Source organism: Stegostoma tigrinum, chromosome 19 (genome assembly GCF_030684315.1).
Source record: "Stegostoma tigrinum isolate sSteTig4 chromosome 19, sSteTig4.hap1, whole genome shotgun sequence".
Taxonomy (NCBI): Eukaryota; Metazoa; Chordata; class Chondrichthyes; order Orectolobiformes; family Stegostomatidae; genus Stegostoma; species Stegostoma tigrinum.
The window spans coordinates 5,796,144-5,820,559 of NC_081372.1; the positions used below are offsets into that span (position 1 = coordinate 5,796,144).

At 44.5% G+C, this 24,416-nt stretch overlaps 1 protein-coding gene across 1 annotated transcript in view; it reads right to left on the reverse strand.

The window, feature by feature from the left end:
- angpt4 (angiopoietin 4) overlaps positions 1-24,416 on the reverse strand; it is a 121,613-nt gene that overhangs the window by 41,981 nt on the left and 55,216 nt on the right. The window contains exons 3-4 of the mRNA XM_048550112.2: positions 23,601-23,722; positions 10,585-10,817 (exon numbers count right to left, since the gene is read on the reverse strand). Of these exons, the coding sequence (XP_048406069.1) occupies positions 10,585-10,817; positions 23,601-23,722 (355 nt within the window). The remainder of the gene's footprint in view (positions 1-10,584; positions 10,818-23,600; positions 23,723-24,416) is intronic.

A 24,416-nucleotide genomic window follows, 5' to 3' on the forward strand; every position in this document is an offset into this window, starting at 1 on the left:
AATTTTGAAAAGGTGAAGGGAAAAAGTGTGGGCATTTGAGAAAGTACTGGACTGAAGGATGAGCGAAAGTAAGCTATATTAATGGATAACTAATATGTTTCAAATAATATCCACCTGTAATTAATGATATTTTAATTTTACTTAGAGACTTTTTTTACGGATCAATGAAGGGGAAAAGAGATAGCAGAGACAGAATCTTGCCCCAGCCTCACTCAGGAAAAGGCAGTTTTATTGTTATTATGGCCTCTTGGATTTTCAGGTCTCCAAATCACAGATTTGGAGCAGTGTGGTGTCGTGGACCTTTCAGCCAGTCTTGGAAATGTGAGCCATTAATAAATCTCTGAGCATGTTTCAGAAATCTCCAGACAAGCAGCTGAATATATAGCTAACTCCGGGAGTCTGTCACTCTCCTGACCCATACTTCACTCATGTATTAAAGCACTTTCCCAAGGTAACACATACCAAATGACCCATGGGACAGCTCAAGTTGGACATATTTTTATAACGAATTTAAGCAGGGAATTCTATTTCACCGCCATTCACCCTGTGACAAAGCTAAATGTTCAGATGTGTTTCATATCCAAGTCTTTCTTTTCACTCCTGTTGTCTCAAACTATTGTCTAACAGGAGTGTACACGAAATGTCAGGAGGTTACTTTATTGGTGAGCAGTGATTTTCTCAATGCTATGGAGGTCACGTGGAGATTATTTTTGGAGTAATCAAATGAATAGCCCAAAATGCTGACATGGTTTAGCAAGAAGTTCCACATTTAGATGAAGTGTCAAGTGGCAGACATTGAAAAAAAATACAGGATTCTAAACCATTTTGCCCATTCAGCCTGTCGTATCTGTGCTATTTGAAAAAGAACTATTTGAACCTGATCACACCCTCCAGCTCAGGGTCCATAGTCATGTACATTCCAGCACCTCAGGTTCATATTCAACTGCTTTTTAAACTTCCTCATCCATCCTATCAGACAGTGACTCTACCAACATTTGGGAAAATACTCTCTTTAATCACCAGACTCTACCTCCTCCTGCAATCTTTCCTCCAATGACTTTAATTGATGCTGTATTGTTATAGACCATTTGGTGAAGTGACTGAAGTCTTTCTAACCCATTCTGCCCAGGACAGTCATAGGGTAATACATTTCAATTAAATCCTTCTTCAAATCAATCCAATCCACCTTCAATCCAGACTGAACCCGAAACCACTGCTTAGCATCTGGAGCACACCTTTCTCTGGGTCACTTCAGTCCTGAGGGGATTGATTCTATTGCTGTGGAAATTCACATGGGCAGGGTGCACAGTGGCTCAGTGGTTAGCACTGCAGCCTCACAGCACTAGGGACTGAGGGGTTCAATTCCAGCCTCAGTCGATTGTCTGTGTGGAGTTTGCACATTCTCCCTGTGTCTGCGTGGGTTTCCTCCGGGTGCTCTGGTTTCCTCCCACAGTCCAAAGATGTGCAGGTTAGGTGGATTGGCTGTGCTTAAAAGAAAATTTCACCAAAGGATATGCAGGTTAGGTGGGTTAGTTATGGTGAAAACAAAATGGTTATTGGGATGGGTTGGGTGTGGGACAGATGTCCTTCAGAAGGTCAGTGCAGACCTGATGGGCTGAATGACCTCTTTCTACACTGTAGGGATTCAATGGGAGGCAGCATGTGGCTTAACTAAGAAGCTGAAGGTCAGTCTAAAATTTGATTTTGGCATGAAGTAGCCAGGTCTTCCCAAATGAAACAAGCAATGAAACTTGTACGTAAACACACCAGTCATATTGGAGTGCCACTTTGAAGTGTATGAATTGGGCCAATGTGAACTGTAAGCAAGTATCACTGGTTTCACACTCTGGAGCTTGTAGAGAAATGGATTCCAGGTCGGTGGCCATACTGGTAGGTGCTGAGGGTGAGGTTAGGGCTTAAGCGGGAGGAAAGAGGATAGGACAAAGGCTTGGACCATGGCTAGCATCTCAAGTAAACACTGGAATCAGAAGGAACAATCCTGCTTCAGGTTTCTGACTCTCCAGAGCTATCCCATGGTTGCCAGGAGAGAATCATTAAGACACTGCTGGCAGGACACTAACTGGCCATTGCACAAACATTCTCTTCCATCCCTCATGGAGAAAGGAAGAAAACACAAGAAACAGCTTGGTGTTGTCTAGTCAGGTAATGAAAAGACTGGGCACTTTCTGACTGGCTGTGGGAAATGCCAGGACGGACATGCGAGGCCTCCAATGGTGCGAGTGTAGGAGTGCATTGTGGGAATGGACTTGCTAAGCGACCAATTGCTGAGGGGCAGAAGGCTTACATCATATGATAAAACCTCCAAGAATCTATCCAACCCCTTTTCCACTTCTCCTAAGAAAGGAACTTGTATTTATATAGCACCTTTCCTAACTATTGGCCATTTCAAAGCACTTTAAAGCCAATCAGGTGCAGTCACTGCTGTACTGTAAGGCAAATTACATCCAATCTGTGCACCACAAACAGCAACGTGACAATGACCAGGATCTGTTTCAGGGATGTTAGTTGATGGATAAACTTTGCTCGGAAATAAGGGAGAACTTGTTTGCTCTTCTTCTAAAGAGTGCCTGAGCATGATGTATCTGAAACAAGCAGAGGGACTGTCAGTTTAAAGCTCTCTTAAAAGACAACATCACAAACGGTACAGATCTCCCATAATGCACTGCTCTGTAGGTCTTGGTTTTTATATCCCTATAGGTTCACGTATTAGTTGGTGAAAAGACAAAGTTAAAAACTATCAGGTTCTAGGCTCAAATCACTACTGAGAAACCTGATTGATGTCAATTCGATGCTGCAGATGCTGGAAATCTGAAATAAAAACAGAAAGTCCTGGTGAAACTCAGCAGAACTGGGAGCACTTGTGGTTAGTGAATAAGGGTTAAACCAGCCTGAGATGAATAAGATCCTAGGTGTAGTGGCTGTCACAGGATCACAAAGAGGCCTCATGGAATGGGAGTTCCCTGATTGGGGCTGTTAATCTGGTTCAATCAGGGAGCCCTTGTTGACAAATTAAAAACAGGCGTGCCAGAAGTTCTGCTCACGGTGAGACCTGGCTCTGAGGAAGCTGGATCAGTGTCAAGGACTCTCCCCACATAAGTAAAGGGTGATTTAGTGATGGGATACCACCCTCTTTGAAGTTATTTCAAACAGATGTAGGAACATGAGTTGGCTATTCAGCCCATTGAGTCTACCCCACCTTTCAATGAGATCATGGCTGATCTAACAATCTGCAGCTCCATTTTCCTTCCTTTATCCCCATAACATTTGATCCCTCACTGATTAAAAACCTGCCTGTCACAGCTTTGAATATACTCAATGACCCAGCCTTGACAATCCTCTGCAGTAAAGAGTTCCATAGATTCACTACCCTCAGAGAGAAGAAATTCCTTCTCATATCTGCATTAGCTAGGTGATCCCTTATTCTGAGATTATGTCCTTTGACCCTGGACTCTCCCACAAGGGGTTAACAGCCTTTCCACATTTATCCTTTCAAGTCCCCAAATAATCTTGTATGTTCAATTAAGGTTGCCTCTCATGCTTCTAAGATCCAATGAGTACAAGGTCAGAAGTCACATAATGCCAGGTTACAGTCCAAAGGGTTTAATTGAAGTCACAAGCTTTCCACCCCAGTCCAACACTGTCACTTCCAAATCCAATGAATACAAGATTCTGAAGGCATAAAGTGGAATTGTTATTCCAGGGAAATTACTCCTGTGGTGGGGGAGGGGGGGGGCGGGGTTCGGACATGGGGAAATAATTAAAACTGAATCAAACTTCTCGAGCGGAATTGGGAAACATTTATTTCGTTAAGGATTTGGAACTTTCTGTGGCAATTAATGTTCAATAAATCATTCATTTTAAATCTGACATTAACAGATTTTTAAAGGTATTTAGGGCACAGGTGAGGCAAAGACAAGTCAGTCATGGTCTCAGTGAATGTGTGGAAGAGTCTCTAGAAGCAAAATGCCTAAGTGCCCACCTTTTATTAATTGCAGGAATCCTCAGTGACCCCAGTTGCTGCACACCCTGATCCGTTTCTACCACAACGCACTCAGCAAGGGTTTGACGTGCAATTGTGATTCTGAGTGAGTCAAGGGCAGGAGCTGTTGCTCCTCTGCCATCACTGACTCATCCACCAGCTCTCATCCAAAACCTGCTCGTTCTCGATTGACAAACAGTGAGTCCGAGTTATCAAACGTACCAATTCCTAAGAACTCTGGTAGCTGTATGGATGAGGCCAGGAACTGAACAGCTCATCACTCACACGGCTCTGAGACAGTCTTTAGAGAGACAGCGGGGAGTGTTACATGAAGCTGAGGCTGAAATTCTTCTGTGGCTATATTTCTTTTCCAAATTTGGAGCCATTAGTGAGAGCTTCAGAGGCAACAGGAGGGTGTGTCCTGTCTGACACTGACTCCCATGTCTAGGGCATTACTTTGAAGAAGAGTGGTGGTGGGCTGGGGGGAGGGTTTCGCTGGTGTCCTGGGTCAGTACTTATCCATTAACCAACAACATTTAAACAGGAGATCTGGTAGTTATCACATTGGTTTTTTTGGGATCTTGCTGTGCAAAGGTTGGCTGCATCACGCCCCCACATCACGAGAGTGAATATACGGCAAACGTTTTATTAACCAGCACATACGGGACCAGGAGAGTGCTAGCTGATCAAATATTCCAGATAATCAACAGGCCCACATAATCAATGTAAAAACACACTCTAAATAATAGAAACTTAATGTGGAGGGTATGCACATCACTGCTATACTTAATTTACAGCACAAATACCTTAAATAATAATGCAACTTTGCCTGAAATAAAACTTACCCTCTCACTGGTACCCTCAACTAACTATGCAGACATTTGGGTAGATTGCAGCGTTTGAAGAGAAATTGACTCGAAATTGAATCAACTGTTGACCTTTCGTGTGGCCATTTGATTGAGCCACAAGCATATTTACATTGATTTACATAAATTAAGAAAACTATAATAATCAACAGAATAATACAGTAAATACCAGTAAAATATAGAAAACTACAGGTATATAATTTTTGCCAGTTTATCAGGAGTACCAGTTCATAAGGTGCCGGTTACAATAACGTTTGCTGTATCTTTTAAATATTTCATTCGCTGGAAGGTGGATTGGAACATTTTGAGGTTATAAAAGGCGATACGGAAATGCAAATCTGTTTGCCATTTCTTCCTTTCTCCACTGCAGTGATATTAGCATCTTGTATATTTAGAACGTTTAGAATGACGCACTTGGTAAAGCAAAACATTTTTGTATTTCCTGGATGTCAGTCACTTCAATCATCTCACACAATGCCTGGATTAGAGCTCAGCTGAACCAAGTCTCATTAGAAGTAAAGAGAGTCTTGATAAGAGTCATTTGTCAAGTTAGTTTACCCTAAGTGATTTATTTAGCTAATGTAGGATCTAGCTAAAAAATAACAGGGACGTACAAGTCTAATATAAGCATTCTCCTTCATTTCCAGCTCTATAAGGTGCAGCCAGACTTGGGATCTTCCTTTGCATTTGTTTCTGAGGCATGAGCATCGCTAACATGACAGCATTGCCTTTATGTGTGGGCGATTGCTGTTGTCATGGCCATGTTGAAGCTACAGGACATTGGTGAGATCACTTTCGAATACTGCATGCAGTTCTGGTCTCCCTGCTGTAGGAAGGATTTTGTGAAACTTGAAAGGATTCTGAAAAGATTTACAAGGACATTGCACAGGTCGGAGGATGAATAAGCTGGGCCTAGTTTCCCTGCAGCATCAGAGGCTGAAGGGCGACCTTATAGAGGTTTATAAAATCATGAGGGGCATGGATAGGGTGAATATCCAAGGTCTTTTCCCCAGGTTGGTGGGGTCCGAAATGAGAGGGGCATAGGTTTAAGGTGAGAGATTTAACAGGGGCTTAAGGGGTAACTTTTTTGTGGAGAGGGTGGTGCCCATATAGAACAAGATGCTAGCGGAAGTGGTGGAGGCTGGTATAATTACAACATTTAAAATGCATCTGGATGGGTACATGAACAGGAACGATCTGGAAGGATATGGGCCAAATGCTGGCAAATTGGACCAGATTAATTTAAGATATCTGGTCAGCATGGGCAAGTTGGGCCAGAGGATCTGCTCCATACTGTGTTATCTCTGACTCCAGCATCTGCAGTTCTTTCTATCTCTTTGATGAACTTTGATTAACTTTGCCTTCATTTTTACTCTTTTTTTCCTTTGTGTCCATGACGAATGCCATTAGTACAGGTACAATGGTACGGCAAACTGAAGTTCTGAAACTTTACACTGTATTTTTCATTTAAAAAATGGTAAATTGTTATTCTACTCTATCTCCTAAAAAAAACTGAAAAACCAGCACCTGTATATTGAAAAATTGCTTTCTGACCACCCCTACCCCTCAGACAATCAGGACCATGCTAAAAATTCTCACGGGACTAAGCGTTATCTACTGTAAGAGGTATATGGCGGTGCGTGGTAAGCTCAGTGGATGGAGTGAACCATACAGCACTAGGTGAATGTTTCACTTTAGGGCATTCAGCTCAAATCCTCTCACAGCCACTGGTAGAAGTTAACTGAAATTATAAATCTGGAATAGACCATAAGACCAAAAGGTGTTAAAGCAGAAGTTGGCCAGTCAGCCCATCGATTCTGCTCTACTATTCAAAGAGATTACAGCTGATCTGATCCCTCAGCTCCACTTCCCATAACCCTTGATTCCCTCACTTGATGAAAAATCTGTCTATCTCAGCTGTGAATATGCTTAATGATCCAGCCCTTTTTTGGTAAAGAATTCCACAAATTCACTACACTCTGAGAGAAGAAATTCCTCTTCATTTCTGTGTTAAATGTGGGACCCTTTACTCTGAGATTAGAGTCTCAGGGATGGTGACCATGAAACTATCATCTTGTAGTACAAAACCATCTGGATCACTGATGCTCTTTGGAGAAGAAAAGCCGCTCTCCTTACCTGATCTGGCCTACACGTGTTTCCAAGCATAGAAATGTAGGATCATAGGAACAGGAGTAAGCCATTCAGTCCCTTGAGCCTGTTCTACCGCTGCTTGAGATTATGGCTGATCGGTGGCCTACTCCATACACCTGCTTTTGGGCCAGGCCCCTTAATATCTTTGCTTAACAAAAGCGTAACTGTCTCATACTCAACATTCAAAATTAAGTAAAAATTTAAAATTGAAATCAAGCTGCTTAGTTCAAGGGCAACTAGAGTTGAGCAAAAATGCAGGCCTTGTCAGTGCCAACATCCCATGAAAGCATGAAGGAAATTAAACTTAACTTCCATGAGGAAAATAGGAGCGAGCTCAGTCTCAACAATGAGACTCAGTGCCACAATCATCCCCCATCCCTTTCAGCTTCCTGAATGACCTTCTACTGTGAGTGCTCAGGGTTGGTAAAACCACGCCAACAAACAGCAGCAAACTATGTCAGCGGCAGAACCTACAGATCAGCTTTTATCAATGACTTAGATCAGATAATGAATCATGTCAGAAACCTGGGGTGAGAGTGAACACCCACATTCTCGTGATAAATACAAGCTGTTGAAGTTTGTATGCTCTGGCTCGTTATTATTTATCTTGCAATTGTTGCTCAGGAATTCATTCCAATGAAATTTCTTTTTTAAGCCAAAGCTTAAGATACACACTGAGAGCAACTTGGGACTTGACCCTTGACCAAATTAAACGTTCTCTCTCAAAAAAGCCAAAAAAAAAGAGCTCCAGCTCCAGTTTTGGGAGAACAGTCTTACAATGTTTCGCACAGCACATTTATACTCGACACTCTGCAAACACAAGGTGAGAGATGATGCCGGCCTTTCTAACATCTCGTGACATGCCAGAGTATTGATTGATACAGCAAGTCAAGGTGACAAGGTGGCTCAGTGGTTCACACTGGTGCTTTACAGTGCAAGAGGCCTGGATTCGATTCCACCTTTGGAAGACTGGCTGTGTGGAGTTTGCACATTCTCCCTGTGTCCACAAGGGTTTCATCCAGGTGCTCTGGCTTTCCTCCCACAGTCCAAAGATGTGCAGATAATTTGGATTGACCATGCTAAATTACCCATAGTGTCCAAGAATATGCAGGCTAGGTGGATTAGAAACAAAGAAGCCTACAACACAGGAACAGGCCCTTCGGCCCTCCAAGCCTGTGCCAATCAAGATCCTCTGTCTAACCTGTCATCTATAATCTAACGGTCTGTGTCCATTTGCTCCCTGCCCATCCATGCACCTGTCCAAATATATCTTAAAAGACGCTAACGTGTCTGCGTCTACCACCTCCGCTGGCAACGCGCTCCAGGCACCCACCACCCTCTGGGTAAAGAACTTTCCACGCATATCTCCCTTAAACTTTCCTCCTCTCACTTTGAACTCTCACTTAGCCATGGGAATACAGGGTTGGGTGGGATGCTGTTGAGAGGAATGATGTACACTTGATGGGCTGAATGGCCAGCTTCCACACTGTAGAGATTCTATGAAGTCAAGTGCCCAACATTTCAGGCTGTGATGAGTAGCTAGTTATGTAGGTATCTAATAGAATTTTGCCAAGTCTGCAGCACTGAAAGAGCTACATGGCTCAATAAACCCAGGCTGGAAATTTCCTTTCTCCACTATCAATTGATTCTGAGTGACCGCTGACAGTAACAATCTATAGAACGACATCTCTCAGGCTCGTTCCCTCGTGTATTTATTTGTGTTAAACTGCTCCTACTTTAGGGTAAGACGTTTCTCCTGAATTCTGTATTGGATTTATTCCAACTATTTTTTATTCACAATCTCTAGGTCTGGTCTCCAAGCTGGTCAAACAAAGGCTCTATATTATTTTAATATGACTTGTAGACTTGGCAATTCCCTCAATCTAGAAATTAATCTCAGTGCAAGATTTTTTTTTCAAATGGTCTTGGGAACACACTTTGCCAATTTTATTGAATTGTGCCTGGTTCCCTTTAGTTCTTCACGCTCATTTGGAATCTTATTGCCCACACAATATGTTCCTGTTTGTCTTTAATTTTGATCAACATCAAATTTCTCTTCTCTCCTGAAGATTTCTCCTTTCTTCTCTGTGGAATCCTTCAGCGTCTCTAATTGATCAGTTTTGATTGATCAGCTACGAGAGACGCATCGAAGTGTTTGACAAGAGAGGTCGCAGCGTTGGAATCAGATTCTGCCTTATCCTCATCTTGAATTCAAAGATTGCAGGTGTCTGTGGGAAGGCCAACATCTATCGTACACCTTAAGGTGGCATGAAGGCTGTACATGTCAATATTCCACTGAAATTCTGGATAATACACAATGATTGGAATGATCCAGAACATATTGTCTGAAAAGGTAGTGGAAGCAGATTCAATAATAACTTTCAAACAGGAATTAAATAAATACTTGAGAAGGAGATTCTGTAAGGATTGGGCTTAAAAGGTAATAAGGTAGGGCTAATTGGATAGCTGTTTCAAAGAACCAGTACAGACTTGATAGCCCAAATGGCCTCCTTCTGAGCTGTACATTTTGACTGCATTCTATCTCCATATATGGGCAGTTCATGATGGAAATCATTGATAGTGACAGAAAGCAGAAACCCTGACAAATAGCTCCAAGCAGACCTAACAACTGCCTTAAGGGATTAACTCCCTTGTATACCATACTGTTCAAATCCTTGAACATTTTAAATCGCATCACATCCAGTGAATAGTCTCAAATGTGGCAGCCTATTTGTGCACAGAAAGATCACACAAAAAGCATATGAGATAAACCATCGTGGAGTGATAAAGACAGAACTTGCATTACCATAGCATCAGTCGCCGCCTCAGGACATCCCAAGCCGAAGACACTGATGTACTGTCGGGAAATGAGTTTGCCAATTTGCTCACAGCAAGCTCCCACAAATAGCAATGAGATTAAGGATCAGATCATGAAGGTTCGGAGATGTTGCTTGAGGAATAAATAATGGCCAGGACGCCAGGAGAAAGCCTCTATTGTTCTTTGAAGTAATACGATGAAATCATTTGCATCCACCTGAATGCGCAGATAGGGTTAGGGTTATGGTTAGGGTTAGGGTTAGGGTTAGGGTTATGGTTAGGGTTAGGGTTAGGGGTAACGTTAGGGTTAGGGTTAGGGTTGGGTTAGGGTTAGGGTTAGGGGTAGTGTTAGGGTTATGGTTAGGGTTAGGGGTAGTGTTAGGGTTAGGGTTATGGTTAGGGTTAGGGGTAGTGTTAGGGTTAGGGTTAGGGTTAGGGTTAGGGGTAGTGTTAGGGTTAGGTTTAGGGTTAGGGGTTGGGTTACGGTTAGGGTTAGTGTTAGGGGTAGGGGTAGCGTTAGGGTTAGGGTTAGGGTTAGGTTTAGGAGTAGGGGTAGGGTTAGACTTAGGGTTAGGATTAGGGGTAGTGTTAGGGTTAGGTGTAGGGTTAGGGTTAGGGTCAGGGTTAGGGTTAGGGTTAGGGTCAGGGCTCATCCAATGTCTGACTCCAACTCCGATTTCTTTAGGGTTTGACAGAGCTGAGACACCAGCTCATGGTTTGCCCACGACTCCTGCCTCTCTTGTTGCTTACCTTTGCCCTGGGTGATGAGGCTGATGAGGTGACGAACAGTCTCGAGGAGTTTGAGCTGCTGCTGTTGGAGGCCACTGTTGTTGCTGCTGGCTGTGAGCAGGCGCTTCTCGAGCTCCCGGATGGCATTGACCTGGTGACCCACTAGCTGCTGGAGCAGCTCCTTCTCCTTCCTCATTGAGCCCAGCTCGGTCCGGTGTTTGGCTTCAATGTCCGAGACCTTCCTCTCTAAAAGACTGAAGAAGCCATTGCAATTCAAATAGACCAATAGAGTCATAAAACACAGAAGAGGCCCTTTGGCCCATCAAATCTGCACTGGCCTATCAACATTAATCCCACCTTCCAGCAACTCTCTTCTTCAAATTCAACCAGATCTTACTGGATTTGTACTTTTGACATACATTTCACTTTAATGATGGGAAAGGCAGGGGCATGTGTAATATGTTTTACATTAGTTGTATATTTAGTTTTAAAATTGAAATACTCTTAGTAAATGTAGAAATGTTGTTACTTATGACATGGGTTGGGTAGAGAACAAGGCTTGGTCTGCAGTGTACCATGACCAGGTCAGATACAGCGCACATTCAGTTCTGAGTAACACTCACTCTGTGCCTTTTCCTGTGGTTTGAGGTTTGAAAACTGACGTAAGTCTGCAATCAGAGCGTTGTGAGTGGGTTAGGGTGGTGGGGGGGAGTCAAGGGAATAGAGAGTAGAAGCCTACTGGGGAAGCAAATGCCAGGAGTTGATGCAACTTGGTCAGAGCTCCTTAGTGACCATTTCTGCCTCCAAGGTCAGGCCACAAAATTTCTACTGAACTTAGGGTCTCAACCGCCATCTCGGGAGTTCCTGCTCTGCGTCATTTCATAAGCAGATCAAATATTGCACAACTTGGGCGATAACATGCTCTTTACTGTATAACACTCTCGTTACACTGGGCCATAAGGAAAAACCAGAAGAGATTAATTTGTATTGCTGAGGAACCAGAGAGTGTTTGGTCCAATACAAAGCCATAAACGCAGTCCAGAGCAACTTCAGTAATTTAGAAAAACGAGAACTACCGACAGATGAGATAACGTCACATTCAGACCCCTTTTCAAGAATAGAATACGGTCCCTACAGTGTGAAGCAACCCCTCAGCCCCAAGTCTATACTGACCCTCCAAAGATCATTCACAGTTCTTTTGGTTTTTATGGTCACTGTGGAATTGATTCCCATGGTTTTCCTCAAGTTCCTGCTGTGACTTCAGCAGCAGTGGATGGTTCATTAGGACTTCAGCTAAAGTTACAGTCAGAAATTATTCTGCTATCTGTAGAATCCCCACAGTATGGAAGCAGCCCATTCAGCCCATCAAGGCCTGACCACTGACCCTCCGAAGAGGAACATCCCTCCCAAGCCCTCCCCCCACCTTATCCACGTAACCCTGCATCTCCCAAGGCTAACCGGCCTAGTCTGCACATCCCTGGACACTATCGGCAATGTAGCATGGCCAATCCACTCAACCTGCTCATCTTTGGACATGTTTGATTTTTTGGTGACGTTGGATCAAGGTGAGTTCCTACACTTGGAAAATGCATTAATGCAGCGAACAATGAGATCTTTCACTCAGACTCTGTAGGTGGAGTCTTGTGGAGGGATTGGGAGCCTTGCGGGATAATTGAAGGGCTAGCTCAACAGAATTCCCCATCACAACTAGGTTTTACACGAGTGAGAAAGAAAAAGCTGATCCCAAATGTTATTTAGAGCAGGTGAGGTGTTGTGCCCAAAGCTGTTCAGAGTGAGTAGCTTCTGCTCTATCTTCACTGAGGATGATTTGTCTGTGTCAGGCTGTGATCAGAAATGCCTGGTTGGAAGGTGAAGTTACATGAAGAAGGGAGGGAGGTTGCAGCGTAAACAGGCTGACCAGGAACAGCAGGCACATGGACCGGGGAATGGATGCCGAGCCAAATGGATCAGCTACGGCAGGTCACTCCAAAATGCCAAGTGATGCTCCAGCCTTGCAGGGAGCTCTTTTAAACAATTTATACATCAGGGACAACAAATGGAGCCCAATTAATCCAGACTGAAGGTTGCCAGTCCCTTTAAAGGTCCCCTGTAACAAAAATGAAGCCCTCAATATTTAAAAGATCAGAATTCAATTTAAAATTTCCCTTTGGAAGTTATAGGTCCCTGTGCTGCCCATTGGCCAGGGGTAGGTTTGAGTGTGTGAGTGCACACTACTCTAAGGACAGCTGGGAATGAATGAAGGGCTGGCAGTCAGGCCGAGCGGCCCCCTCACTGCCTACTGCAGGGAGCTGTATATGGCCAACATTCCTCGACTCAGATCTAGAAGGAGACCTTCCAACCCGTTTGCAATCCCTACTCCACCACCACTGCTGTCTGCCCAAACCCGCCCCCACCCCACACGCACAGAGGTTTTCCATATCAGCAATGTGAAGCTGAAGAGCAAACAAAGTTTGAGTAGCAGAGCCCCCCAGAGAGTGAGAAGGGCTGCGGTCTGCCATACTGGGGCTACATGGACTCGTTGAAGCCCCGGTAGTCACAGTCAGCCTCAGGGGCTGTGGATCGTTTACAGTTTGGGACTGGTCTGTGCAACACCTCCTGATGGGAAAGGGATGGCCTCACGCATAGGGAGACTGCCCACTGTGGACACCCCCACCTCTGATAGGCAGGACCTAGCATGGCAGGTGACTAGCAAGGAATGAGTAGGGTTCTGGGAGCCCATTGAATATAGCATCGGGGCCATTGCTCACTTTTGTAATGAGGTCTGTCAGCTTCCTACCGTTTCCTGCCACAGGGTGTGCATAATTAATGAGAATGTAACCCTGTGAGGAACACTGACCCACAGTCTGTCTAAGTTTGACAGTGCAGAAGGAAGATTAAGCCCATTTGGGTCAGACTTTAACCCCACATGATAATGGATTATTGTTTGATTGTTAGAAACATTGACAAACAGAGCATGGTTCAGCCTCATATCAGATCAATGATTTAAATCATGGCCCTTTGATCTCATCCTAGTGATAATTTGGCAGTGATTCTGAAACAACTTGCTCCACAACAATCGCAAGCACAGCTTCCCCATTAATCTTGCACTCTTTAACCTGATCCTTACAGCTCTGGAGCAGTTTGAGGGTTTTAAAGATGATGAGTGTTTGTGCGTGTCGAGATGATGGATAGGTCTTCATTCTCTCTCTGGAGCACCACTGACCAACCACAGGAGTTTTCACTAAATCTTATCAGCTGAAGTACAAATTGAATCATTTTGACCCTCGTTTTTTGCAAGCCTGATTATAGAATCATAGAGTCATTACAGATTCAGGGTTTTCACACCAAACAAGGCATAAAGGATTTTGTGAGTTGGCAAGGCAGGGATACAATGCATTGCAGATGTAGAATTTAAGTCAAATTCAAAAATAGACAATTGGAGATGGCCAAGGGAAAATTGGTCCAGGCAAACATACACACAGAGCCTTGACTAACTGAGAGACACCTTCTTCAAATAACACCCAACACACACACAGACACACACACACAGACACACAGACAGACAGACAGACACAGACATCAACACACACACAGACATAACTCCCAATACACACATGCACACTGACTCACACAGACAGACACACACACACAGACTCACATACAACACACACACAGCCTCCAATACACACACAGACACACACACAGACACACACACAGACATAACTCCCAATACACACATGCACACTGACTCACACAGACAGACACACACACACAGACTCACATACAACACACACAGCCTCCAATACACACACACACACACACACACACAGACACACACACAGACACACAGACAGGCACACACAGACACACACGCAGACATAACTCCCAATACACACATGCACACTGACTCACACACACACACACACACACACACACGCACACACACACCCTCCAATACACACACACACACACACACACACACACACACAAACACACGCACACAGCCCCAAACACACGCACACATGCACAGGCACACTAACACACATACACATGCACACATGTAAACACACAAACGGGAAGACGATTCAACATTCTAAATTGACAGTGAGATAAACAGGAAGTGCTGGAGAACTCAGCAGGTCTGGCAGCATGTGTATACAGAGCATACGACAGCGTTAACGTAGAGTTCAGTGACCCTTCTTCAGAACTATGGAGGCTGCCAGACCTGCAGTTTGAGGGGGAGAAGCTGGAAGCAGATGTGATGGCATTACGATTGAGCAAAGGTAACTGCAAAGATATGAGGAAGGAAGTGGCAAGAGTTGAATGGAAGGGGAGCCTGGCAGGAAAAACAGTGGAGCAGCAATGGCAGGAGTTTCTAGGGGTAACTTGGAAGACACACCAGAAGTTCATCCCAAGGAAGAAGAAATATACTAACAGGAGGATGAGGCTGACAAGCTAAGTCAGGGACCAAATGAAAGGAAAACTGTAAAGGATTGGAGAAAGCAAGAACTACAGATGCTGAAATAAGAGTCAATACAAAGTGGAAGTGGAGAAATACAGCAAGTCAGGCAGCAGAGAGGCAGCTCCTACGATGCAGCCTGACCTGCTGTGTTCCTCCGGCTCCACACAGTATTGAAAGAGGAAAAGCGTACAATGTGGCGAAGATTAGTGGAAACCAGAAGATTAGAAAGCATTTAAAAACCAGCAGAAGACAACTAAAATAGCATTTAGTGGGGAGACGATGAAATATGAGGGCAAGCTAGTGAGTAATATAAAAGAAAATTGCAAAAGTTTTATTTAGGTATCTAAAAGGTAAGCAAGAGTGGACATTAGATCACAGAAAAAGAGACTGGGGATGTAGTAATGGGGAACAAAGACGTGGCGAAGGAACTGAATAGGTACTTTGCATCAAACCTCATTGTGGAAGACACCAATAACATATTCAAACTTTAAGAGAGTCAGGAGGCAGAAGTGAGTGTAGTTGCCATGAGTAAAGATGAGTTGGGGAAGCCAAAACGTCTAAAGGTGGATAAACCACCTGGACCAGATGGACTACATACTAGAATTCTGAAGGAGATAGCTGAGGAGAGTGTAGAGGCATTAACAGTGATCTTTCAGGAATCACTGGAGTCAGGGAGGGTCCCAGAGGACTGGAAAGTAGCTAATGTAACACGCCTGTTGAAGAAGAGAGGGAAGGAGATGATAGCAAGCTGTATACTGGTTAGCTTGACCTTGGTTATTGATAAGATTTTAGAGTCCATTATTAAGGATGAGATAGGGGAGCATTGGAACGCCACGGTGAAATGGGGCTGAGTCAGCATGGCTTCATCAGGAGGAGGTCATGCCTGACAAATCTGTTACAATTCTCTGAGGAGGGAATGAGCGAGTTGGAAAAAAGGGAGCCAGTGGATAATGATAATAAAGTGTGGAGCTGGAGGAACACAGCAGGCCAAGCAGCATCTCAGGAGCACAGAAGCTGACGTTTCGGGCCTAGACCCTTCATCAGAGTGGATAATGATCTATTTGCATTTTCAGAAGGCCTTTGACAAGGTGTTACCCAGGAGGCTGCTAAACAAAATCAGAGCCCATTGTGGTAGGGATGAGGTATTCGCATTGATAGAGCATTGGCCGTCTGGCAGAAGGCAGTGAATGGGAATGAAGGTATCTTTTTCAGGATGGCAGCTGGCGACCAGTGGAGTTTCAGAGTGGTCTGTGTTGGGACCACAACTATTCACATTATACATTAATGATGTGGACAAAGGAAATGAAGGCATTGCAGCTGATTTTTGCAGATGACACAAATATAGATAGAACGGGTAGGGAGGCTGCAGAAGGACTGGGACAAGTTGGAAAGCGGGCAAAGAAATGGCGAATGGAATACAAATGGGAAAATGTGAGGCTATGCAGTTTGGTTGGAAGAGTCGAGGCATAGACTATTTTCTAAATGGGGAAAGGTTTCAGAAATCTGAAGTATGAAGGGCTGAATAGTCTAATTCAGTTCCTGTATTGCACAGAATTAACTATATATAATGTAATTATGAAAACTCAACTTTTCATTGGTCCTTGCTCAGTATTCTATTCATTCAGAGGCACATTTACTGGCCCAGTTTAAACTAATTTTGAACTCACACATGGACAGTTACCATCATAACCTATCAGGTGCCATTACAGATGTAGATTGCCCGTATTAGATACAAGGAGAATCTATAATAGAGAACAAAGAGATGACAGCATGGGGTCAGTTAGCTCAAGAACATCCCTAAAGAACTGCAGATGTTGGAAATCAGAAACAAAAACAGAAATAACCAGAAAAAATCTCAGCAGGCCTGGCAGCTCCTGTGGAGTAAAATCAATGTTTCGAGCCCAGTAACCCTTCTTCAGAACTCTAGTTTCTGCTTTCTCTCCACAGATGCTGCCAGACCTGCTGGATTTTTCCAGCTATTTCTGTTTTTGGGTCAGTTAGCTCAGCTGGCTGGATGGCTGGTTTGCAATGCAGAGTGATGCCAGCATTGTGGCATGAAGGATTCTCATGAAGGACTCTCCTTCTCAACTATGCCCTCGTCTAAGGCAGGATGACCCTGAAACTAGACCACCAGCAGTCATCTGTCTCTCTAATGAGGGAGCAGCTCTGTGGTCTCGTAAGACATTACCTTTACAAAGGAACACATAAAAACTATGTCACAACTGTGGGGAACACAGGGCCTAATGGGAAGGAGGAATTAAAAGATAGAGAAATGTTATTGGGGAAACTACAGAATTAAAGACACGCAAATCCCTAGGGTCCAATAAACTTCATCCCAGAGCACTGAAGGAATTGGCTCTAGAGAAAGCAGGCGTTCTAGTGGCCATCGTCCAAAATGACATACCTTCTGGCCCAATCCCTATAGATTGGAGGGTGCCTAATGTAACTCCACTGTTTAAGAAAGGTGGCAGAGAGAAAACAGTGAATTATAGATCAGTAGGCTTGAGGATATGGATAAAGTGAAAAAGCAGGAAGAGGGAGTTGAGTTGGATGATCAGCCATGATCATATTGAATGGTAGGATTGGCATTAAGGGCCAAATCTTGCTCTTTGATTCTATGTTTCTATGTATCCTATTTGTATCAGATACAGGGAGAGACTGCCTGGATACAAGAATCAAGTTGTGTTCAGATCACAGATTGATGGCAGGAAAATCCCTGGAAAATACGTACTCCATTGGCTCTTAGCTCCTATTTCCATCATTCACTTGCTCACTCCTGATTGTCGCAACCCTTCCAGCTGGACGTGGACATTGTGGAACTAAAACAGAAGTTGCTGGAAAAGCTCAGCAGGTCTGGCAGCATCTGTGAAGAAAAAAATCAGAGTTAATATTTCAAGTCTGATGACTGGACCTGAAATGTTAACTCTGCTTTTGTTCCTGATTTACAGCATCTGCAGTACTTTTGGTTTTTATGGAGACTGTGGAATTGCTTTCAGTGATTCTTTCAGACTTCAACTGAGGTTACAGTCAGAAATTATTCTGCTATCTGTAGAATCCCTACGGTATGGAAGCAGGCCATTCAGCCCATCATGCCACGCTGACCCTCCGAAGAGGAACATCCCTTCCAAACCCTGCCCCTCCCCTGTCCATTTAACACTGCATTTCCCAAGGTTAACCCACCGACATCTGCACATCCTTGGACACTATCGGCAATTTACCTTGGCCAATCCACCTAACTAGCATATTTTTGGACTGTGGGAGAAACCGGAGCACCCAGAGAAAACCTACATAGACACAGGGTGAATGTGTAAACACTAGACAGACAATTGCCCGAGGCTGGAATCAAACCCAGGTCCCTGGCGCTGTGAGATAGCAGTGCTAACCATTAAGCCACGATGTTACCCTAATCTATCATTATCATTCCTTTGTATTCCATGAAACCCTACCGCGATGACCGAAAGATGAAGAAAAGGCCATTCAATCCCTCAAACCTGTTCCAATACACATAGCTGGTTAGTTTTCACTCCTTTGAATTATCTTTGTTCTGAACTTGGTTCCTGTGAAGCTTCAGTCAGGAAACTGTTTGCACTGTGGAACAGTGGGAGTACTCTCCCCTCTGAGGACAGAGGTTGTAGGTTTGGGTCTAGAGGATTAAGGGCAAGATGGCACTCCTGGTGCAGTACTGAGAGAGTGCTACGCTGCCAGTGATGGCATTGTTAGACCAAGGTCATGTCTGCCTTCTCAGATGGCAATGAGAAGACCAAGCCAATGAGTCACAGAGTCATTATTCATAAATGGCATGGAAACAGACCTTTGGCCCACTTGTCCATGCAGACCAATTTTCCCAAACTAAACTTGTCTCATTTGCCTGCATTTGGCCCATTTCTAGTCAATAATTCCTTGAAAGTGGAGTTACAGGTAGGCAGGTTAGTGAAGAAGACGTTGGGTATTCTTGCCTTTAATGGCTAATGCATTGAGTGTAGGAGTTTGGAAAGTCATGTTGCTGCTCTATAGGAAAGGTGATGCTAAACTTGAAAGGGTTCAGAAAAGATTTACTAGGATGTTGCCAGAGTTAGATGGTTTGAGCTAAAAGGGGGAGGTTGAATGGCTGGGGCTATTTTCCGTGGCGTGTCGGAAGCTGAAGGGTGACCTTATAAAAGTTTCTAAATTCATGTGGAACATGGATAGAGTGAATGGTCAAGCGCTTTTCCCCAGGGTAGGGGAGTCCAAAACGAGAGGGCATAAGTTTAAGGTGAGAGGGGAAAGATTTAAAAGGGACTTGGGGGCAACCTTTGCATGCAGATGGTGGTGTGTATATGGAATGAACTGACAAGGATGTGGCGGAGGCTGGTACAATTCCAACATTTAAAAGGATGGGTACATGAATAGGAAAGGTTTAGAGGGATATGCTGGCAAATGGGATTAGATTAATTTAGGATATCTGGTCGGCTGTACATCTCTATGACTCTAAACCTTTCCTATTCATTTACCATTCCAAATGAATTTTAAACGTTATAACTTTACCCGCTTCGACCACTTCCTCTGGCAGTTCATTCCACATATAAGCCAACTTGTCCCCTGATTTGTTGGTTCTACCATCATGCTAACTTTCTGATATTTGTGTATAAAATCACTGTAACCCCCTGGACAATAATTTTCAATAATTTCTCACTATTTTAGACACAAACATTCTATTTTTTTTCTCTTATTTCTTCAAACATGAATTGCATTTCACTAAATTAGAGCCAAAGCAGAGATGGATCTTTCTGTACTGCACCCAGGCCGGCCAGATTATAAAACCAAATAATCTGGTTTGTAATTATAAGTGAAAGAACTGCGGATGCTGTAAATCAGAAACAAAAATAGAAATGGCTGGAAAAGATTGGGAGGCCCGGCAGCATCTGTGGAAAGAAATCAGAGTTAATGTTGATAATAAAGTGTGAAGCTGGATGAACACAGCAGGCCAAGCAGCATCTCAGGAGCACAAAAGCTGACGTTTTGGGCCTAGACCCTTCATCAGAGAGGGGGATGGGGAGAGGGTTCTGGAATAAATAGGGAGAGAGGGGGAGGCGGACCGAAGATGGAGAGAAAAGAAGATAGGTGGAGAGGAGAGTATAGGTGGGGAGGTAGGGAGGGGATAGGTCAGTCCAGGGAAAAGGGACAGGTCAAGGAGGTGGGATGAGGTTAGTAGGTAGGAGATGGAGGTGTAGCTTGGGGTGGGAGGAAGGGATGGGTGAGAGGAAGAACAGGTTAGGGAGGCAGAGACAGGCTGGGCTGATTTTGGGATGCAGTGGGGGGAGGGCAGGAGCTGGGCTGGTTGTGTGATGCAGTAGGGGGAGGGGACGAACTGGGCTGGTTTGGGGATGCGGTGGGGGGAAGGGGACTCCCCTCCCCCCACCGCATCCCAAAACCAGCCCAGTTCGTCCCCTCCCCCTACTGCATCACACAACCAGCCCAGCTCGTCCCCTCCCCCCACTGCATCCTTCCCCCACAGCATCCCAAAACCAGCCCAGTTCGTCCCCTCCCCCCACCGCATCCCAAAACCAGCCCAGTTCGTCCCCTCCCCCTACTGCAGCACACAACCAGCCCAGCTCATCCCTTCCCACCACTGCATCCTTCCCCCACCGCATCCCAAAACCTGCCCAGTTCGTCCCCTCCCCCTACTGCATCACACAACCAGCCCAGCTCCTCCCCTCCCCCCACTGCATCCCAAAACCAGCCCAGCCTGTCTCTGCCTCCCTAACCTGTTCTTCCTCTCACCCATCCCTTCCTCCCACCCCAAGCTACACTTCCATCTCCTACCTACTAACCTCATCCCACCTCCTTGACCTGTCCGTCTTCCCTGGACTGACCTATCCCCTCCCTACCTCCCCACCTATACTCTCCTCTCCACCTATCTTCTTTTCTCTCCATCTTTGGTCCCCCTCCCCCTCTCTCCCTATTTATTCCAGAACCCTCACCCCATCCCCCTCTCTGATGAAGGGTCTAGGCCCGAAACGTCAGCTTTTGTGCTCCTGAGATGCTGCTGGGCCTGCTGTGTTCATCCAGGTTCACACTTTATTATCTTGGATTCTCCAGCATCTGCAGTTCCCATTATTTCTAGTACAGATTTAGTGTTGAAGCTGATTTGTCTTCACAGATGTTGCCAGACCTGCTGAGCTTTTCCAGCAACTTCTGTTTTTGAATCTTATTTGTGGGAGCTTGCTGTGTAAAAGCAGGAATCCAACCTGTGACTTCGGTAAAGGTGAGAAATTTTGAGCAATTTCTTGAGAAATATTTGAGGGACTACCTTGAACAAGGCAAAATATATTCCCAGTTTATCTGCTACATTCGAGAACCCTGCAGCTTCAAATTATTTACCACACAGCAAGCTTTCTTCCCTCAACACGTAGAGATGAGAACTGCCTCAATGTTTTAGTCCTGGAGCTTGCTAACATGGGCTGGCCCTTTGCACTATGTTTCACTTTATTTGTGTTTGTTTAACTAATCGTTATTTTTGTTCCGTGAGCCCTGAATGATACTTTCACTCCCTGACCGATGAATGATTTGCAGGGCGTTGTAACAAAATAATACAGGCATGAATGATCACCTTGTCACTGGGAGCGGGGGCAGGGTGAGTTTAGTTTTAAAGCTGTGCTAATATCTGAAAGCCCATCTCTGAACATTGTGGTCTAAGCAGGAAATCTCTCTGGCAACATGAGCTCCAGTTATCGTCCATGAATGGACTAGTTTCCTAGGTAATGTTAACAATGTCGTGTGTGTGTGTTAGGCTGATAACCATTCAGGATTGTCGTGTCGACTTTCGGAGTTGAAGGATAAACTGCAGGGCACCAGTGGTCATGATCCCATGCTTCAGGCTGATTTCCACTCTACAACATGACAGCAGACACGTCCTGACTCAGAGCTGTAATCCCTCCTCCTTCGTCATTGCTGGGTCAAAATCCTGGAATTGGCGGCCCACAGTACTGTAGGTGTACCTGCATGCCAGGGGCTGCAGCAGTTCAAGAAAGAGGCTTACCACCGCCTTCTCCAGGGCATTTAGGGATGGGCAATAAATGGTGAACTTGTCAGCACCGCTCACCATTGATACCAATACTTATAGAGTCATACAGCGTGGAAACAGACCCATCAGTCCAACTCATCTGTGCCAGCCAGACATCCCAATCTGGCCTAGTCCCATTAGTCAGTATTTGGCTCATATCCCTCTTACATACCCATCCAAATGCCTTTCAAATGCTATAATTGTACCAGCTTCCACCACTTTCTCTGACAGGTCATTCCACCCTTTTTGTGAAAAAGTTACCCCTTATGTCCTTCCCCCTCTCACCTTCAATCTCCTTGGCTGGAAACCTCTTTGGGATGTTGTGGTCACAAAAATAGTTCTAGAGATTGTGATGCTCTTCTCCTAGAGGTAAACATACCAACTACAGCTCAGCACTGATGAAATAATAAGGTGGGTTCTTTATGTGAAGATAAGACAATCCCAGGTAATACTCACTGGGATATCCTCAAGGTCCATCTAATTTCTATAAAACTCCTCAACTAGTCTCGGGATTGCTACGTCACATCCTATTAAACAGTTTAAAGTCTGCCCGCTTACCGCTAGATCTCATGTTCTGGATATTTTCTTTTCATTTCTGTTTCTTTAATTTCAGCTCTTGTTTTTAATTCTAACTATTGTATTCTAAGATGGCACCGGATAGTGGCAACTCTGTACACTTTTCATTGTACTCCTGTTTTTGGGTACGTGATAACCTAATCTAATCTAACCCAGTCTAATCTAATCTGATCTAACAGGGTTGAGGAAGCTCAGTTGCGTCAACAGATTGGAGTAAAAAGGACTGTTCACCTCAGAGAAGAGAACGTTGAGACAAAATTTAACAGAAGTTTTCAAAATGATCAGGGACCTGGATAGGGTGATTAGGGAGAAACTGCTTGCATTGATCGAAGTAACAGATTTAAGGCAATTGACAAAAGTAGTAAAGCTGACAATGAACAGAAACCTTTTCACACAGTGACTGTCCGGGATGTGGAGTGCACTGCCTGGAGGCCAGGACGGCTAAGGCTTTCAGAGTAGAAACTGGATCCTTATCTAAAAAGAGGAAAAGTACACAGGGCTATGTGGAGAAAACAAAGGAGTGGGAGTAGAACTGAGGTGAATATCTCCTTTGGAACACCATTATAGATACAACATGTCGAATGGACTCCTTCCGTCCTGTAATCATGCCATGATTTGTGCTTCTGTGAAAGGTGTTTGAGAAATGCAAGTCCCCTCTCCCTAGATCTGAGACTGGAGGCAAACTCCTGGGATTGTTTAAGGGACATTTTGATTGAATGGTTAGCTTGTGAGCTACAGGCTGAATGGGTTGCCTCACTGGTAACGTCCTTCAGTGACATTCAGCATAAAAGAGCCTTTGCTCTGTCTTTGAAAGATATTGCTATTAATGGGTCTTCACATTCTCATCTCGAGCACAGCTCATCAGTCCGGAATCTCCCAGTGTAACAAAGGGCCGGTCTTGCAATGGGGACGTAGTGCGACTGAGGGCAGTCACGGAATGGGAAGGGAAGACTTTACCGGTTCCGCTCCTGTATTTTATTGATCTCAGTGGTTTGCAGTATCAGCTGTTTCTCCAGTTTGTTAGTGGAAAGGGAGTTTTCCAACAGTTGAATTTCAATTCTCGATGTCTGATTTAAAACCTGCAAAGCAAACAGTAGTTTGTGATTTAATTTTCTGCAGTGGGGAAATTGGGGAAATGAATTCTCACTTATTCTGTTACAGACTGTCTGTCCCCTGAAGTACATGATGTAAATATTGTTGGTAAAAGAGACATAATGCCAAAACTTTTCATCTGGCTCTCGTCAGGATAAGTGCAAGAATGCCACTTTTTAACCCTACCATAACAATGTCTACCACAGCAGAAAAGGGTGCTGATTGGTTGACAAGTTGATGCAGATTGACCAAGGCATTATCATGAGGAAAGCTGTTGGAAGCCCAAGCACCCCAAGGCCTGAGCTTAATTCTTCTGTTTAGAAATGAAGGTTCACTCAACCTAGATTGGGAAAGGATTAACTTGTAAACAGAAGCATGGAAGATTGGAGTGGGAGTAGGCCATTCAGCCCTTCAAATCTCCTCCACCATTAAAATGGGCAGCATCGTGGCACAGCAGTTAGCACTGCTGCCTCACAGCGCCAGGGATCTGGGTTCAATTCCAGCCTCGGGTGACTGTCTGTGTGGACTTTGCACATCTTCCCCGTGTCTGTGTGGGGGGTTTCCTCCAGGTGCTCCAGTTTCCTCCCACAGCCCAAAGATGTGCAGGTTAGGTGGATTGGTCATGCAAAATTGCCCATAGTGTTCAGGGATGTGTAGATTAGGTGGGTTATAGGGAGATGG